General features: G+C 45.9%; 2 protein-coding genes across 2 annotated transcripts in view; one reads left to right on the top strand and one right to left on the bottom strand.

Annotated features, from left to right (window-relative positions):
• Nucleotides 1-110: 110 nt before the first annotated feature.
• LOC106811117 (cell cycle checkpoint protein RAD17-like) lies at nt 111-5,589 on the bottom strand. Its single transcript, XM_014814656.1, has 11 exons — nt 5,510-5,589; nt 5,116-5,255; nt 4,635-4,814; nt 4,191-4,271; nt 3,102-3,252; nt 2,655-2,779; nt 2,367-2,419; nt 1,842-1,967; nt 1,436-1,617; nt 612-833; nt 111-205 (listed from the first exon to the last, which is right to left on the bottom strand). The coding sequence occupies exons 2-11, from the start codon at nt 5,248-5,250 to the stop codon at nt 111-113; spliced, it is 1,350 nt and encodes a 449-aa protein (XP_014670142.1). The 5' UTR covers nt 5,251-5,255; nt 5,510-5,589.
• Nucleotides 5,590-5,671: 82 nt separating this feature from the next.
• The window catches only part of LOC106811116 (rab GTPase-binding effector protein 1-like), a 17,945-nt gene continuing 4,610 nt past the window's right edge, over nt 5,672-19,006 (top strand). Inside the window, exons 1-7 of the mRNA XM_014814655.1 lie at nt 5,672-5,775; nt 7,416-7,568; nt 8,942-9,069; nt 10,319-10,412; nt 16,334-16,454; nt 18,219-18,330; nt 18,817-18,907. Of these exons, the coding sequence (XP_014670141.1) occupies nt 5,736-5,775; nt 7,416-7,568; nt 8,942-9,069; nt 10,319-10,412; nt 16,334-16,454; nt 18,219-18,330; nt 18,817-18,907 (739 nt within the window). The 5' untranslated portion in view covers nt 5,672-5,735. The remainder of the gene's footprint in view (nt 5,776-7,415; nt 7,569-8,941; nt 9,070-10,318; nt 10,413-16,333; nt 16,455-18,218; nt 18,331-18,816; nt 18,908-19,006) is intronic.

Genomic DNA, 19,006 nt, shown 5'->3' with positions numbered 1-19,006 from the left:
ATAAATACTATAGAAATCCTATGCGAGGAGAAATACTATAAATTTACTATAAATCTTGGTTTCTCACGATTACGGCTAAACTCAGCTGCAAGCTACAGCAGGAAGTGACATCATACCTCGGGCACACACTGCAGCCTGCGGCGCGCGTGATGCGCCAAGTGTGGCGGGAGCACTTCCTGTTCTGTGTCTCCATCTGGTGGCTCACCTGTGCAACACATTACATTTATGGACTCACATATTCTGCAAGCACATATCCTCATAAAATATTAACATTAGAATGAACTGTTTTCGCAATAAGTAAAGACGACAAAAAGATGCTTTTCGCATCACTAATAATCCTCATTACTATATGAATCAGATCATTCTTGTAGAGAGAAAAAGAAAAGAGAGAGAGGGGTGGAAGAAAGAGAGAGAGGGGGTGGGAGAAAGAGAGAGGGGGGTGGGAGAAAGAGAGAGAGAGAGAACAAGAGAGAGATGGACATAGAGCGAGAGACAGAAAGAGAGAGAGAGAGAGAGAGAGATACAGACACAGAAAGAGAAAGAAAAAAAGAATAAGAGAGAGAGAGACTACGAAAGAAACAAAGAAAGAGTGTGTGCGTGAGAAAGCTTACGTTTGCAGTAGAGAACCTTCCCCAGCGCGCGGAAGAGGAACAGCGTCGTGTCTCGGCATCCTATGCTTCCCCCCGCCTCCGCCTCCTCCTCGCCTCCTCCTACTGCGCGAACCGCCTCTTTCCTCCTCCTCCTCCCCGCCGTCCGAGACTTCGCGGCGCGTCTGCTCGGCTCCGTGCGGCGTCCGCTGCCATCGCCGGCGCCCCCTGCCAGGTCGCACGTGTCTGTGGGGACAGCGGCGGCGTTGCCGCGGTTACCGTCGCGAGAGTGGCGTCAGATTACGAATGAAGTGAGATACTAATTTCTCATTTCGTTTAATAGTGATAAAAACCGTAAACGTGACATAATTTATCGATAAAATACAGCCCTGGATACAGCAGTCTCTGCGAAGAAACGTGAAATGGTGCGCAAACAGACACGTGAACAGATGAACAGAATAACGAGAATTCACTCCTCGAATTTCTCCGAAACTCTCAAGAATTTTCGCCGCGATTGCGTTTGATGAGACATCAACGTGTAATGCATTAAAACATTTGAAAAACAAATGTGAAGATGTAGCTTTCGTGTAACATATACAACGTTAGTACTGCATGAGAAGCGTGGAGGGGAGTATCTGGTAAGGATCTGCGTGTCGGCCGTATGCATGCGACTTCCACCATTAAAAAAAAACATGAAGACGTAGTTACTTCCACGTACGATTCACTGTTATCTCGTGTTAATCCACATAACCTACAACGTTACCTCGCAAGCCACCACCATTAAAAAACACGCGAAGACGTAGCTTCCACATAAGACATCTCACAAGCCACATAACCTACAACGTTACCTCGCAAGCAGGCAAACTGCAGCGCATTGAGGGCGCCTCTGAGATCGCCCGAACTTCCGTCCGCCAGCGCCGACATCACGTCCGCACTCGGCGCGGGGAAGTCGTGTCTACCCTGTGCCGCCTCCTCCGCGGCGACACGCGCCAGCACCTTTAGCATGGACGTCGCCGCCACAGGGTTGAAGCTGGAAAATGAGGGCGAGGGACGCGTAAAAAAAAGACGTCGAATTTTTTCTATTTTTTTTGTCGTCGAATTTTTGTTGTTGTTGTTGAATTATGTTTGGTTTTTTTTCAGGTTTAACCCAGTGGCGAGGGACGAGTAAAAACGTAAAAAATTTTGGGAATTTTTTTCGAGTTTGGGACTAACTTTCGTTTTCGTCCCGCCCGATCGTCACGGCAACCGTCTCACCTGATGCAGTGGATGCCAAGGTCGGCCTGAGCGTTTCGCGGAAACAGCTTCTGTACGTTCGACTCTCCGCCCTGACTGTCGCTGACGATGAACACCAGGGGACTCTGCGCCGTGCTGCCGTACTTGCTTGAAACAAGAATGAAAAAAGTGGGAGTGAAGTCGACGGATTGAACAGCATAATCGAATAACCGTAGATTCGTGTGTGGATGTGGATGTTTTTTAGTCGAAGATGCTCAAATATAACTATGGCGAAAATGGCCGCTGGAATGTAAGAAGTGAAAGCAGGTTTCTGAATGTATTCCTTAGCAACCAGCCTTAGAACAGAATAATAAATATGAAGTACAATTTTACTCAACTATTATCTTTACTTTTTATCAGATTATGCGGCCATAAGATTTTTTTCTCGATATAAAAGATCGTTTTCAGTACATCTACTTGCATTTGAATTATATGCAATGAAGATTTAATAAATAGATAATAAATATCAAGATGGGGGATGAAGGATTCAGTGGGTTTATATGTTACCTGAGTATTCTGTGAAAATTTGAACTATCTCTGAAGAAAGCATTTGGGAAATCCTGCAAATAGTTATGTAACCAATTAAACATTACCACTTTAATTGCAATAATTAATGGCAGCTAGCAACAGAAAATTTATTTATAATGCAAACACACATAGATAAAAGCTATTAAATACCAGCCAAAAACAGAACTAAATTCTAAGCTAGTTTATTTTATTTATTTTATATATTGTCATAATTTTTTTTAATGGATCTTAACATTTTCACGATTGTCGCTTTTATTTCGTTGTTACCTCCACTAGTACGATTTTTCTTTCACTCGCCACACTGCCCAGCATTTGTAGAGCCGGGTACTTGTTGGCTCGTAGCAGAAACTCACGAAACTGCGTCGCCTGCGATTCGCCATACTCCGTGAAGTCTGCGGAAAACACGGGAAAAAGCGGTCGTCGATCACCAGCGTCGCGAAAATAAACATTTTAAATAACACATCGACTAGTTTTACTTCTGAAAAAGACGACTATCTTCAAAACAACAACGACAAAGACGACGATTTTTACGAGAGTTACGTCATATCTGCCTAACTGTTTGCTCTGTTTATCTGAGGGTTTCCACGGAGGACACACACAGAGTCCAATCATTCTCCGATTGTTGCATAGAGGTCGTTGAAACCACAGTAAAAAAGTTTTGTCACAACAGTGAGTGTTTTGGATTAATCTCACGTTCAAACCATAATCTCGTACCGGACGAATGCGGCGTCCACTCGGGCCGATACGTTGACGTCGGCGGATTGATCCACTCCTGGACCTCCATCCGGAGTTCGGACGCTAGCAGACGCACACTCGTCGACTTCCCGGCTCCCGCCGGACCAGCCAGCAGGAGTATTCCTGCTCCCTGCTCGCCACCGAGACGGAAAATCCGAGGAAAAATTCAAAACTTACTTATCCTCTTGGTCCCCCGATGGGACATGAGGCCGTAATCATATAGGGCCATTTGACTGACTAGGGCCTACATTTGGATCCACTATTTGGGATATTCTATTAATTTTTATTATTTGGTTTCCGTAACAACGTGTTGTTTACAGAATGGGGTCGTCGGCCCATGTCTAACCCCCTGCAAGCAGTTGGGAGGAGAAAACAGAGAAGGAAAAATTCAAAACGTTAGTGATCATTTCGACCCCCACAGAATGCCGCGTGCGAGCACAGAGGACCAGAAAAGGTTTTTAACGTTTCACGTACACGTACTCATTTCATGTAAAAAGAATCTTAAAACAGGGAAATATGAATGCAAACGACTAGAAAACATTTTCACAGTTTCGCGTACACGTTATGTAAAGCTTAACAGATGGGATAAAATGTGCGCGTAATTAATAAACGCAACAAGATTTGCATGGCGACGAGAAAGGCCAGATGAAGGAGTTCCAACTGTAGCTCTGCGCAATTACTGCACACTGCTTGATTCGCGCGCCCTTAAAAACTTGGTCAAACAAGTTATTCTGTCCGTAAAACTTTACATTACGTGTATGTGAAACTGTGAAAATGTTTTCTAGTAGTATAAGTATTAGCGATTGCATTTATATTTCCCTGTTTTAAGCTTCATTTTACCTTTCATAACGCAGCCGTATGCACATAAAGTGATCTGGCAAGCATGGGGGTTAGGTTTATGTTTACAAAGATGGTTCTTAGAGGGTGAATTCTGTGGTCCGCTACTTGTCCGGTTCCATGGGTACTGTGACTCAATAGTTTCTTTGTGACTAGTTAAACAATTTGGTGTCTAGAAGTAGTTAGCGTGTGTCTTGGCATCTACGACAACGTATGAACTCGTGAACCCACCTTTCTAGACGCATGCCCGAATTGCTGAAGCAACCAATCTTCCACTTCTGCAACTTTCTTCTTATGAACAGCCAGGTCGTCCTGAAGTATCACAACGACACAGTAATAATAATAGTATTATTATTATTATTGTTATTATTATTATTATCAAATCTTTATTGCATATATAATTTAAATACAGGTACACGCACTAAATATAGTCTTTTTTATCGAGAAAAATCGGACAAATGCAACAGTGTAAAGGCGTTAAAATACTATAAATTATATATCGTGTGTAAAAAATTTAATGATTGATAATGATAAAAAATATCATGATTATTATCCCTACACTTATTTCGGCTAATACGCCTGTGCTACACCTTGATATGAGAAGTAAGTCCTATGTTGCTCTACCAACAGAAAATATCAAATGTAGAATTTGCAAGACTTGTAACTAAGCCGTACCTTATTAGTGGGCTTGTACTTATCTGACCAAAGCATGGTGTCGTCAACATCCCTTCTGCCAACGGTAATAGACTTGTGATCGGTCTTCCTGTTGCCATCTCTGGATCGCTTTCTACTGACGCTAGACTGTGCGTCAGTTCTAAAGTCACCAAAGGATGGGCTCACCCATCCCTGCGCTTTCTGCAATTATGTGAACTTACGATATTAGATTCGTGAAGGGACTACATAATACCTACCTATGTTTTCAATTATGTGTCAGTGCGTGGGTGTGTGACAGTGTACACACACGCACGAGCACACACGCACTTACTCACACACGCACGCGCGCACACGCACACGCGCACACACGCACTTACTCACGCACGCACGCGCACACACGCATGCACACACACACGCGCACACACACACACACATTACACACGTGCACACATACACCACTCACCTATTCCACATTCGTACAAGAACCGTTTACAACCATTACCTTGCTGGAAGCATCCCGTGCTTTTGGAAACGCGTCGATGCTCTTCACTAATGGAAAGCTGTCTTTACACTTCTTTCCCAAGGCAGAGTTAGATCTAACATCATCCTCATCGTCACACCACAAGCTACTTTTCATAACTCCTTCTGCAACAAAAACATAATGACTCGAGTTATAGTATGACTAGTAGTAGTACTAGTAGTAGTATGACTATGAGTATAAGGCTGAGTATGAATATGACTATGACTGAGTTTGACAAGTTCAATTAGACGTTGCAGTGCCAGCCGTATGCCATGGCCTGGGTCGTGTCGGTGTGAAACGTACATGATGTACTGATTTCTCTGTTACGACTGTGTAAGAATTAGCTAGGCCTACTCTACCCATGCGAAATACTGACTTATATGTTATTGAACTTGGCCGGTTACTGATCTAATCTAGAAATATATAATATTATTCTAGTTGTAAACACAAATTTAGTTGCAAATCCAGCGGCGAATGACGCGCCATCTACAAGCAAGTGCGCAACATTGGTAAAAGTAGTGGTGCTCTACGCAAAAGATGATTGTTTATCACTGATTTATTTGTAATTGTTGTTCAAAATTAAGCTTATCTGACATTTTTTAATGGAAACCACTAGTAAAGAGGATGGACTCGAGGACGACGGTAATTATATTGAATTATAACGTGTCTAAAACACCAGCATTCGCAGCAAATCACGACGGGTGGAATTTACAGCGTGATGATAAACAGTAAAACACCTACCTGGCACACAATTCTTGTGGAAATAATCGGAAATTCGCATATGTCATTTGCTCAATTCGAACGCGTGACAGTCGTTCGGCCAATTTGTAACGTTACGATAATCAATTATTGTGTTCGATTGAGACCAGGACGATTCGTCTCGTCCCTTCTTACTTCAGCTAATCAGTGATCTGGGTTGCATCCCATATTTGTCAGGTCAATTTCTAAGCTGTCACACCCTCCTCCTCCACTTTGAAAATGAACAAGTTTTATTTACATTTGTTATACACGCGATCGAGCTAGGTAATTAATATGCATACCTAACCTAAACACTAACTCATACCCTGACTGTAGAATAAGATAGGATATTCACAAGCAGAGCTGTTCGCCACATGACAATAAAAAACCCAATCGTTCAGTCATTAGGTGTTATTCCTCGCTAGAAGGAAACCGCCACAGAAAGCACTTCTCTGCGAAAAAGTAAGGTCGTACAAATGCTACACAACACTGACTGAGTTATAATTAGTTAATTGTCGAATTACTCGGTTCACCTCTGACAACAGCGCACTCTGCCCCCCCCCCCAAATTCATTTACGACACATGCTATTACAGAGCACTTTTCTATCTTTTCCCGTACTGACCACCAGTAATAGATAATGTATGCTAGAGCTGAGTCAATGTACAAATAATCATTTACAGCTAGAATACAGGTACAGTAACTTTCTTGGTCATTTTTCCCACAATGTCGATGGGGCGCCGTTTATGTGCATGTACACTGGGCTTAGAAGGAAAGTGCACTGCATAAAAAATAACCTATGCCACGTATGTACAGACTCAGTCATCTTCCACTCAACATAGTGCATAGTTGCAGTATTTTAGTGTGTTTAAATTTGATGAAATCTAAATAGATAACAGATAAGATAATATGATTGATAATATACATCTGATATCATATCGTGAAGGTATTTACCGTTTACGCAAGAGGCAGTTGTGTGTTTGCTGCAGGTTGAAACATTGTCAGTACACAAATTACAGGTCTTATGTCAGTGAGGTCAACTACCCATGTGACCTCACCAATAAAACCTAGTATTACGTACTTTAATATTTGCATTGCTTTAAAAGAGTTTCAAGTGGCTCTTCAGAGGCATTAGTTTGGTGGTTTTCCAGTTAATTCTTTCTCTATGAGATTTACAAAAGCTGGTAGGTAGAGATTAGCATTAGGTCAATTGTTGCCATTGGCATTGTACAATTCTATTTTGCAAAGAATTTTGTCTCTGTGAAAGCCTCGTGGTACTCTGGCAGGTGCTTCCATCTATGTACAGAGACTTGGATCCATACATAGTGCTATCATACTCTAGAAGGACTAGCTAACTCTATGTACAGAGACATGCGTCCCTGCAGAGTATTATTGTACTTTGGGAGGAGTAGCTGACTCTATGTACAGAGACGTATGTCCCTGCAGAGTATTATCGTACTCTGGAAGGAGTTCTGGAAGGAATATTTTTATTATGGCCTCGGTTCTATCGAATGTCAGTCAGGTTCTCTTTGATTCGCCTGCGCAGACCAGATGTCTAGCTTTACTCTGGAGGCGGTGCAGACGCGGATGCAGAGCCTAGAGAAGAACAACGATGAGCTGCAGCAGCGACAGCAGGAGCAGGAGGCCGAGTTCGGTCATAAGCGCGCTGCTTTCCGCGACATGTTCATGAAACAAGAAGGTAGCATGCAATAGCGCGGCGCGGCGTTACGCTGCTTTTTGCGACATGTTCATGAAACAAGAATGTATTTACGTGCATGCAATTGCACAGTGTGTTACATTATGACTTTCTGTTGTGTGTTCATGAAATAAGAAGGTAGCTACATGCATGCAATAATGCGACGCGGCACAGTGTGGCATTGCGCAGCTTTCTGTTGTGCGTTCATGAAACAAAAAGGTAGCTACATGCATGAATCACACAGCACGTCACGGCACGGTGCGGTACGGTACAGCTATCTGCTGTCTGTTCATGTAATAAGAAAGTATCTGCGTGTATCCGGTTATACGACTTCACACGAACGCATTCGTTCGCTCGAAGTGTCGACCCGACATAGAGCGTGCGAAACGAGCAAGAACATTTTCCTCGCCAGTTTTTTCTCACGATGCCGTCATGCATGATGCACATCATACATTTTCTCTACGGTAGTTTTCTCGTGGGATGGCCGTGTCCGATTTTCTTTACGTCTCTCACGTTACCTCATCACGCATCTGTAGGGAATTCTTCCCCAGATGGCATTTGCGCGAATTTTACTTGTTTGCAATCGAAAACATCGCACGAAACAGCGGAACTGTTTTTATGTAGATACGCTGTATTGTGTTCCGTGCTTGCGCTCTTTCGGGATCGCATCATTGCATTGCGTTTTGCCGGTACTTGTCAGTACTAGACTAGTTATTGCTTTTAAGAGCATGCGTGCAGTTTTTGCAAACGTTCTCCTCTTTGTGAATTTATTTGCGCAAAAACGCGCGGAACATTTGTGGTGGCACGTTGTCATAGTCTGCGTGTGTTGTTTGCCACGTAGCAAGAGTGCTGCATAGTAGAAAAGCAAAGTTGAATTCAACCGCAAATGCTAAGTACTGCAAACCCCATTGCCAGAAACAGATTTAATCTTAATATTATTATCGTTTCCTCTTAGACTGTAGACAGAAACATCGTCAAGTTACGAGAAAGAGAAATCCTACCAAATTTCAATCAAATCTTTACAAAACAAAATGTCTGTCAACGGTCCACGATAAAATTCGATGTTGAGACTAATAATGTTAAGACAAATTTTTTTGTGACGACGGTCTACGATAAAAATTTAATGTTATGACTAACAGTAGGACTAATTTTGTTTCTGTCATCGGTCTACGATAAAAAAAAATCAAGGTCAAACCTAACTGTTATGAGTACTGTCAACAACTAAATGTTAAGAGTACATTTTCTTTCCGGCGACACGCACCTCGTCGTTATCAAGGCCTTCATTAAACCCCCGATAAAAAAAATGCGTCGCGAGAGCCGCGTGTCGAACCCGGAGTCACGTGACGTGACGCGCGGCCCGTGATTGGTTGTTGCAGAGGAGCTGGCGGTGTCGAGGGATAGGACGGAGCGAAACGAGACGGAGATGGCGGCGCTGCGGGAACAGCTACGACTCTACCAGAACACGATCGACGACCTCAAGACTCAGGTCAGGGTCGGGGTCAAGGTTAGGGTCAGGATTGAGGTTACTGGTATGGCTAGGGTTAGGCCCAGGGTTAGGGTTGGGGTCAGGTTTAGGGTTAGATTTATGGTCAGGCTTAAAGTTAGAGTTAGGGTAAGCGTTAGGGTTAGGGATAGGGTTAAAGTTACGGTTAGGGTCAGGGTAAGCGTGAGGGTGAGGGATAGAGATAGAGTTAGGGATAGGGATAGGGTCAGGGTCAGCGTTAGGGGATATCACGTCGCTGTGAGGGAAGAGTTGCCATGGCGACCGTCACATTTCGAATCTGCTAGTCTCATTTCATCGCGTATCTTGATGATGTGTGTGTGTGTGTGTGTGCGTAGGTGTGTGTGTGTGTGTGTATGCATGCGCGCGCGTGCGTGCGTGTGTGCGTACATATGCATGACTGACTGTATAATTGCATTTATCACGTTAACTTACTGATGTTTTGTGCGGGGCGAGTGAGTGACTCGTTTGCTCTGCATGTTTGCATGTTTGTACAACTCCCTCCTCCACTCCCCTCCCTCCTCCACTCCCCTCCCTCCTCCACTCCCCTCCCTCGTCTCGGGTAGTTTTCGGCAGTTTAACTGGCGCGGTGTGTTTGCCCTCTCACGGCAAATCCTTATTTGTTTTTCGCCTGTTTCGGCGAATTCCGTTGGTGCAACTCACAGTTCATTATGCAGCGCACTGCGTGGCAGGTGCGGTTATGGCCGGACGCATTTATGGATTTCGTTCAAAGCTGGCAAATGTGGGCCAAGGAGATCGTTCCGGTGAGAGAAACGGAGGTCGGAACGGAGGACCAGATGTCGAAAAATATCGTCGATCTATGATTAGTATTATTGTGGGACTGAGAAAAGTTACTATCCTATGCCTTTGAAATTCAATCCTGTTCGTCGAGATTCAATCCCGCATATTGGAATTCAAATCCCGTCCATCGAAGTTTAGTCCCACATATCGGAATTTAATACTGCTCGTCGGAATTCAAATCCGACCCATTGGAATTCAATCCCACATATTGGAATCTAATCCTGCTCATCGCATTTCAAATTTTACGTATCGAAATTCGTTTCATGCTTTTAAATTAAAAAAATCCCGGGCATCGGAATAAACCCCCGGCTGTCGGAATCCAATCCTGCTCGCCAAAATTCAAGTCCCGCGTGTCAGAATTCGATCCTACGCGTCGGAATTGAACTCCATTCGTCGAAATTCAATTCCGAGCATTGGAATTCCATCGTGGTTATTGATGACGCGATTTCAGGTGACGATCACGGAGACCATGACACAGGATGAGATTGGGGACATGAATCGCAAGTGTGGTGAGGAGCTAGCGACCGTGCAACATATCATGCAAGGTATGGTGAAACGCGGTTGTGGTATGGCGTGTCAGGTCACCTATTCTCCTATCCTGCACCTTCTCCTTCTATCCCATATCCTATTTTGCCTCCTACCCTATTCTCCTACGCTGCCTCCTAGCCTCGCTCCTACCCTATTCTCCTATCCTGCCTCCTACCCTATTCTCCTACGCTGCCTCGTAGCCTCGCTCCTACCCTATTCTCCTATCCTGCACCTTCTCCTTCTATCCCATATCCTATCCTGCCTCCTACCCTATTCTCCTACGCTGCCTCGTAGCCTCGCTCCTACCCTATTCTCCTATCCTGTACCTTATCCTTCTATTCCATATCCTATCCTGCCTCCTACCCTATTCTCCTACGCTGCCTCGTAGCCTCGCTCCTACCCTATTCTCCTATCCTGTACCTTGTCCTTCTATTCCATATCCTAGCCTGCCTCGTAGCCTCGCTCCTACCCTATTCTCCTTACGCGCCTCCTAGACTCGCTCCTACCCTCAGGAGGAGCTCCACTATCCTGGCCTCCTACGCCTAAATTCTCCCTACGCTGTGGCCTCATAGCTTGCTCGCTACACCTATTCCCCTATCATGCACCTTATCCTTCATCCATGATCCTATTCTATCTGTTCCTATCCTATCCCCCCCTAAATCTGAGATTACTTACGTGGCCTCCTATCCTGCCTCTTTTCTCCATCACAAATCCTTCTATTCTGTCTCATATCCTCCATTCCATTCCTTCTATCCTGTCTCATATCTCCATCCACCCATCTCTGTCTATCGGGGGCTGTCCTCATATCCTCCACCCATCCTTTGCTATCGCTTGTCTCATATCCTCCATCCCATCCTTTCTATCCTGAATATTACCTCCATCCCATCCTTCCTATCGCTGTCCTCATATCCTGCCATCCCGATCCTTCTATCCGTGTCTGGGTATCCTCGCACCCCCATCCTCCTATCACTGTCTCATGATCCATCCATCCCCATCCTTCTATCCTGTCTCATAATCCTCCATCCCATCAATCTAATCCTGTCTCATCATCCTCCCATCCCATCCTTCCTATCGTCGTTCTCATATCCTCACCGATACCATCTTTCGTATCCTGTCTCGTATCCGCTCCATTTCCCATCCTTCTATCCTGTCTCAATCTATCCTCCATCCCATCCTTCTATCCGTGTCATCATATCCTCCATTCCATCCATCTATCCTGTCTCATATCTCCATCCCAAATCCTTCTATCCAGTTCATATCCCGCGACATCCCATCCTTCTATCCTGTCTCAATAATCGCTCCATCCCAGTCATTCTATCTGTCTAATATCGCCTCGCATTCCATCCATCTATCCTGTCTCATAATCCTCCCATCCCATCCGTCTATCCTGTCCTCATATCTCCATCCCATCCTTCTATCCTGTCTCATCATCTCTCATCTCCACTCCATTCTATCCTGCTCCATAATCTTCCATCGCCATCACTTCTACTCCTGTCTCATATCCCATCCACCCATCGCTTCTATCGCTGGCCCTCATATCCTCGCACCCGCATCCTTCTATCCTGTCTCCATACCTCCATTCCATCCATCTATCCTGGTCTCATTATACTCCATCCCATCCTTCTATCCGTCTCCCATATCCTCCATCCCATCCATGGACGCTAACTCGCTGTCTCATACCCTCCTCCCATCCTTCCTATCGCTAGTCTCATATCCTCCCATACCCATCCTTCTTATCCTGCCTCCGCATACATATCTATCCTGTCTCATATCCTCACACCCCATCCTTTCTATCTGTCTCATATCCTCCATCCCATCCTCTATGCCTGCTCATATCCTCCCATACACCATCATTCTATCCTGTCTCATGATCCTCCACCGGCATGCCTTTGCTAATCGCTGTCTGATATCCTCCATCCCAGTCCTTGCGTAGAGTGGCCGTCCTCATGTATCCATTCGCGAGTGCCCATCCTTCTATCCTGTCTCATATCCTTCCCATCCCATCTTTCTTCTATTTCCTGTCCTCAAGTAGCGCTCGCATCCCATTGCCTCTATTCCTGTCTATATTCCTCCATCCCATCCTTCTATCCTGTTCTCATATCTTCCACCACCACATCCTTCTATCGATGCACCTGTCTCAATGAGCCGCGCATCCCATCCTTCTATCCATCCTTCTATCCTCCATCCGCATCCTTCTATCCTGTCTCATATCCTCCACCCAATGCGCGTTTCTATCCTGTCTCATATCCTCATCCCATCCTTGCTAAATCTGTCCCTCATATCCTCAACATCCCATCCATCTATCCTGTCTCATATCCTCCATCCCATCCTTCTAGACCACTGTCTCATATCCTCCCATCCATCCATCTAATCCTGTCTCATATCCTCCATCCCATCGCTCTAATCCGTGTCTCAGAGCGCCGCGCCAGATCCGTTCTATCCTGTCTCATAAATCCCTCTCATCCCAGATCCTTGACTATCCTGTCTCATATGCCTCCATCGCCATCCTTCTATCATTTCTGTCTCATATCCGTGCCATCCAATTCATCTATCCTGTCTCATATCCTCGCATCACGCATCCTTCGCTATCCTGCTCTCATGATCGCCAATCCTCACCTTCGATCCTGTCACTCACCATATCCTCTATCAACATCCTTCTAAAGTCCTGTCTCATATTCCTTCCATCCCCATCACCATCCTATGCCTGGGTCTCATATCCTCGCAGTCCCATCCATTCTATACTGTCTTCATATCCTCCCATCCGCACGCTCCTTCTATCCTGTCTCATATCCTCGCATCCCATACTTCTATCGCTGTCTCATATCCCTCCATGCCCCAATCCTTCCTATCCTGTCTCATATTCCTCCATTTCTCCATCGACTTCTATCCTGTCTCCATATCCTCCATCCCCATCCCAATCTATCCTGTCCTCATATCCTCCATCCGCAATCTGCGTATCCTGTCTATCATATCCTCCATCCCATCCTTCTAATCCTGTCCTACATATCCTCTATCCCATCCTTCTATCCTGTATCATATCCTCCTCCATCCTTCTATCCTGTCTCCATATCCTCGCCGATTGGCCATCCTTCTATCCTTGTTCTTCATATCGTGCGCGAGGTCGCCATATCTGTACGCGTTTGCGTATGTGTGCTGTGGTGCGTGTGTGCGTAGTGTGTCTATGAGTAGTCCGTCTTACGCGCGTGCGCGAGTCATGTGCTGCTAGTCCGTTACCTGTATTGTCGCTCGTTGTCTCGAAGACTCGTCCTCGCATGGTCTCATCCTTCGCGCGCGCGCGCATTCGCTGCCTCTGTGCGCGTGCCACTTGCAGCTCGTCCGAGTGTGTGTGTGTGTGCTGGTCTCAGTCCACTTGTTGTCTACGCGTCCGTGCGTGTGCACTATGACTCATCATGATCTTGGCTCGATCCCGTGACGCTCCTTACTATCCTGTGCTCATATCCTCCATCCCATCCTTCTATCCTGTCTCATATCCTCCATCCCAATCCGTTTCTATCCGTCCTCATATCCTCCATCTCCAGTCCGTGTGCGAAGTGCGGCTGTCTCCATATCCTTTCCATCCCATCCTTTATCCTGTGCTCATATCCTCCATCCATCCTTCTATTGCCTGTCTCATATCTTCCGATCCCCATCCTTACTATCCCTGTCTGCATTAGCTTCCATCCCATCCTTACTAATCCTGTCCTCATATGCCTCCTATCCCATCCTTCCATCCGCATCCTTCTATCCCCTCCATCCAGCATCCTCTATCCTGTTCATATCCTCATCCCAATCCTTCTATCCCTGTCTCATATCCTCCATCCCATGCCTATCTTGTCTCAATATCCTCCATCCCATCATTCTATCTTGTCTCATATCCGGCGCACGGCCATCTTCTATCCTGTCTCATATCCTCCATCGCATCCTGAGACTATCCCTGTCTCATATCCTCCATCCCATCCTTGCTATCTGTTCTCAATATCCTCCATCGCCCATCCTTCTATGCCCTGTCTCATATCCTCTACATCGCCATCCCATTCTATTCCTGTCTCATGTCCTCCACCCCGCACATCCTCTATCCTGTCTATATTCTCTAGTCGAAATCCTTCTATCCTTCACTCATATTCCCTCCATCCCATCCTTACTATCCTGTCTCATATCTCCATCCCATCCTTCCTATCCTGTCCTCAATAATCCTCCTCATCCAGTCTCTATCCTGTCTCATATCCTCCATCCCCATCCTTCTAATCGCTGTCTCATATCCTCCATCCCATCCTCTCTATCCTGCTCTCAGGTCTCATATCCTCCACCCATCCTTCTATCCTGTCTCATGATCCTCCCACCCCATCCTTCTATGCCTGTCTCATATTCTACTAGTCCCGAATCCTTCTATCCTTACTCATATCCTTCCCATGCCCATCCTTCTATCCTGTCCTCATATCCCTCCATCCCATCCTTCTATCCTGTCCTCATATCCTCCATGCCCATCCTTCTATCCTGTTCATATCTTCCATCGGACCATCCTTCATCCTGTCTCATATCCTCCACCCCATCCTTCTATGCCTGTCTCAATATCCTCCATCCCATGCCTTGCTATCCTGTCTCATATCTTCTTATCGCCAGTCCTTCTATCCTGTCTCATATCATCCATCCCATCCTTCTCTATCCTGTCTCTATGTCCTCCACACCCATCCTTCTAATCCTGTCTCGAATATTCTTTCTATCCCCGAAATCCTTCTATTTCCTTACTCATATCCTCCATCCCATCCTATCTACGGCTGTCTCAATTATCCTCCATGCCCGATCCTTACTATCCTGTCTCATATCCTCCATCCCATCCTTCTATCCATGTCCTCATATCTTACGCATCTCCATCCTTCATCCTGTCTCATATCCCCCACGCCATCCGTTCTATCGCTGTCTCATATCCTCCATCGCCATCCTTCTATCCTGTCCCTCAATCCTTCTTATCCCATCCTTCACCTGTCTAATATTTTTATCCCATCCTTCCTATCCTGTCTCATGAGCCCCACCATCCTTCGATGACATAGGATTCCTGTCCTCCATCGAGTCTCTCACCTCCATTCCAGTTCTGATCTGCTGTCTCAGTGTCCTCCAGGTGGCGGCCATACTTCTCTATCGGCTGCTTTTCACTATTCCTCCGTGATCTTGGGCGTAAATCCGCTCTTCTATCCTTACTCGATATCCCCATCGCCATCCTTCGCTATCCTGTCTCCATACCTCGCTACGCCAATCGCTTCTATCCTGTCTCAATATCCTTCGCATACCCCATCCTTCTCTATCCTGTCTCATATCTTATCTCATGCGCCATCGTCTTCTATCCTTCGTCATATCCTCCACCCCATCCCTTCTATGCCTGTCTGCATCATCCGTCCAGTCCCAATCCTATCTATACTGTCTGCATATCTTCTATCCATCCTTCTATCCTGTTCATATCCTCCCATCCCCCATCCTTTGGAGCTATCCGTCCTCATATCTCTCTAATCCCGAAATCCTTCTATCCTGTTCATATGGTGAATAACGGCGAATTGAAACTTGTTTAGGCAATTTGACCGACCTAGTTTGACAATTAATTAGCAAAATATATCTTTCCGCGTGGACTAGACAGTGATGGTAATGCGGTGTAAAACGCAATAAATTTCCAACTCGCAGAAAAATAAGCAAAGTGCTTATATTTTCTACTCGCATTTCTCAAATATGACACCCATTTTGCGAGTTAGCAATAGGATAATATCGAGCCGCCTGGCAGGTTTGCAGGAGGTGGGAGGGTGGGGAGATGGGGAAGGGGCAGGGAGGGGAGAGGGACAAGGTGTGGGGCAGGAGCCCGCGGAGATGCGGAGAGGAGGAGGTGGGAGAGGGGGAGGTATAGGGCTTCACCAGCACCTCCACTTCACCGACACCATCTTCTCTCTGCTTGCAGAGGCGCAGCGGGAGGCGGAGGAGGCATTGAGCGAGGAAAGGCAGCGACACCACGAGGAGTCGAGGCGTCTCGAGACGGAGGTGCACGAGCTGAGGACGCGTCTCGGACATCCGCACGAGGGGTGAGAGCGTGCGCGCGATGCCCTGCGCAGAGATGCCAACCACTACGATTTATTCATATTTTATACGAATTTCTATTCCTTTTGCACCACTACGACCAGTTTGTATCAAACTACGAATTTCACTGTGATCGAAAAAAATAATTTGTTTGTCAATTATTGTCATTTTTTGTCAATTTATTGTCATTTTTTATCCTCAGAATCAAAAAATTTTCCGGGGGGCATGCCGGACCCCCCTAGCAAACTCGGGTCACTACGTGACCCTCAAACTACTAATTTGATGGCCAGAAACTACAGATTGCTTCAAATACGTGTTGGCATCTCTGCCTGCGGTCACTCCCTTGCCGAACCGCGTGTGAGCCCTGACAGGCCACAATTAAAAAAATATTTGTTTGCCCTCACCCGACCCAGGCTGAAAAGTTTGGGTAGGTAGGTAGGCTTTTTTTAGGGGGGTCTTTTTACAAATTTAGCATGGTGTCTACATGATCGGGTGTGCTTGTGTGGATACCTTTGATGTTGAATGTTTGTTTTGCTTGGTACATATAATGTATTGCCTACAGATTTATATAATGTACACTGATACAATTTGTAAAAAAAAAAGTTCAATAACAATTTTTCAGTCGGTCCCTTTTTGGCGGGTCGGTCGGATGAGGGCAAACAAACAATATTTTTATCATGGCCTTGCCGAACCGCGTGTGAGCCCTGACAGGAACTAATTAAGGCGAACTGGGACAGGAACAGTAGGCAAAATTAACGGGAGTCCGGAGTCAAATTCTCCCTGATTTATTGTCGGTGTCCCTGAATATTCTCCTATACTAACTAGTTCATTCCAGAGCACGGCCTCGCGGAATGACCGTATTTCTTCAGCAAATGTCCAAAGAAAATTTGGCAGACGTGCAACCGCATGAATCTTCAAAATAAGCACATTCGTTTAATATTGTTAACAACTTTTAACAATAACTAATAAATTTTGAACTTCAGACTACGGACTTCCTCATTTTGCTGCGTACTCCCTTTTTTTGAGGGCATGGAGTCTGTTGGACTCCCTTGTTCAAAAGTTAATTTCTCTCTTAATTTCCCTGCCTGACGTGTGTGGTGCGCACTGAAGGGGAAGATGACTTCCGTGGAGGGTGGGGATGCCGCAGCCTCATTGGTTTCGTTTCCATGACGAACTTTATCCTGGCAAAGGAAGCTTGGAGGGGGTCAGTCGGTCCACGCGAGCAAGGGTTTTATCCACGCAAATTCCCATCTCGTTATGCCCCGCGGTCACTCTCTTGCCAGACCGCGTCCGGAGGGGCGTTGTCCGGGAAAAGGGTGCCGACCGGAGAATCTAACGCACCTGCAGGAAGTCGTAGAGTAGTGTTCCCCCCAGTTTAACATGTTTCCCTCTTGCCTCTCCTCCCTCCCCTTCCCCCTTCCACCTTGTACGACACGCCCCCCTGTCTTAGAGAAGGGGCATTCTTTCACATTATTCACTCTCTCCTCTTCTCCCTCCCCATGTCGTTACGACACCCCTCCCCCTCCGTCATAGAGGAGGGGCGTCGTTTCACACGTTTCCTTCTCGCCTCTTCTCCCTCCTCTCCTCTCTCTGTACGACGCCCTCTCCTCCCTTCTCTCCTCCCTCCTCTCCTCTCTCTGTACGACGTCCTCTCCTCCCTCCTCTCCTCCTTCCTCTCCTCTCTCTGTACAACGCCCTCTCCCTCTCCTCCCGTTTCGCTCGGCGTTGACGACCGCGTGATTGTGTTTTCTCGTTTCGCGCGTTTGCAGCGACGGCGTCCTGCCGACAGTGCTGAAGAACATGAAGAAGGGAGCGTTCTTACAGAGCCCCACCCACAGCCCCGTCCTCGAGCCGGAAAACCTGGAAGACAGCATGAGACAGGTAGGTGGTGGATAGAGATGCACCCCGCCCCCAAACCTGGGGGACATCCTGAGACAGGTGGGTGGCATGCAGCCCCGCCCCAAACCGAAAAAGAGAGAAAGTCTATGTTAAGACTAGTGTTAAGACTAGAATTTTGTTTCTGACAACGGACTAAGAGAAGAAGTTCACGTAAAGACTTATTTTCTATTTCTGCCAGCGATCTACAAGAAAAAGTTCATGCAAGGACTAATTTTGTTTCCGGCAACATCATACCTTCCCTCCCTCCTCTCTCTGGTGCGTGTCTCTAACATTGGTTGGTTTTGCTGCGTTCATGAGGACATAATTATAGACATGATTTTGTTATTGTGTTATTGTTAATGCACTAAGAGAAAAAGTTCACATCACTATCAATGTTAAGACTAATCTTGCTATTCTGACAACGATCTAAAAGAAAAAGTCAAGACCAATGTTAAGACTAATCTTGCTATTCTGACAACGATCTAAAAGAAAAAGTTAAGACCAATGTTAAGACTAATTTTGTTTCTGGCAACCATCTACAAGAAAAAGTTAAGACCAACAGTCCTTGTGTTTGAAAAAGGCAGGCGAATGAAAAATCACACGCCTTGGCTTGCCGAGGTGTGATTTGCATCCGAGTGCCGCGCAGGTCACGAGGCAAACTAGGGGTTGGGGGGCATGC

Source organism: Priapulus caudatus, unplaced genomic scaffold (genome assembly GCF_000485595.1).
Source record: "Priapulus caudatus unplaced genomic scaffold, Priapulus_caudatus-5.0.1 Scaffold506, whole genome shotgun sequence".
In the NCBI taxonomy this organism is placed as follows: Eukaryota; Metazoa; Priapulida; class Priapulimorpha; order Priapulimorphida; family Priapulidae; genus Priapulus; species Priapulus caudatus.
This window is presented reverse-complemented; position numbering and strand designations above follow the sequence as displayed.

Bases quoted from the DNA above. Each gene is read 5' to 3' on its own strand.
- LOC106811117 (XM_014814656.1), bottom strand. From the start codon at position 5,250: ATGAAAAGTAGCTTGTGGTGTGACGATGAGGATGATGTTAGATCTAAC. The intron at 1,618-1,841 runs GTGAGACGGTTG...CTCATTTTCCAG, and splicing joins CTTGGCATCCACTGCATCAG to CTTCAACCCTGTGGCGGCGA. The intron at 834-1,435 runs GTAACGTTGTAG...CTGTCCCCACAG, and splicing joins GCAGTTTGCCTGCTTGCGAG to ACACGTGCGACCTGGCAGGG.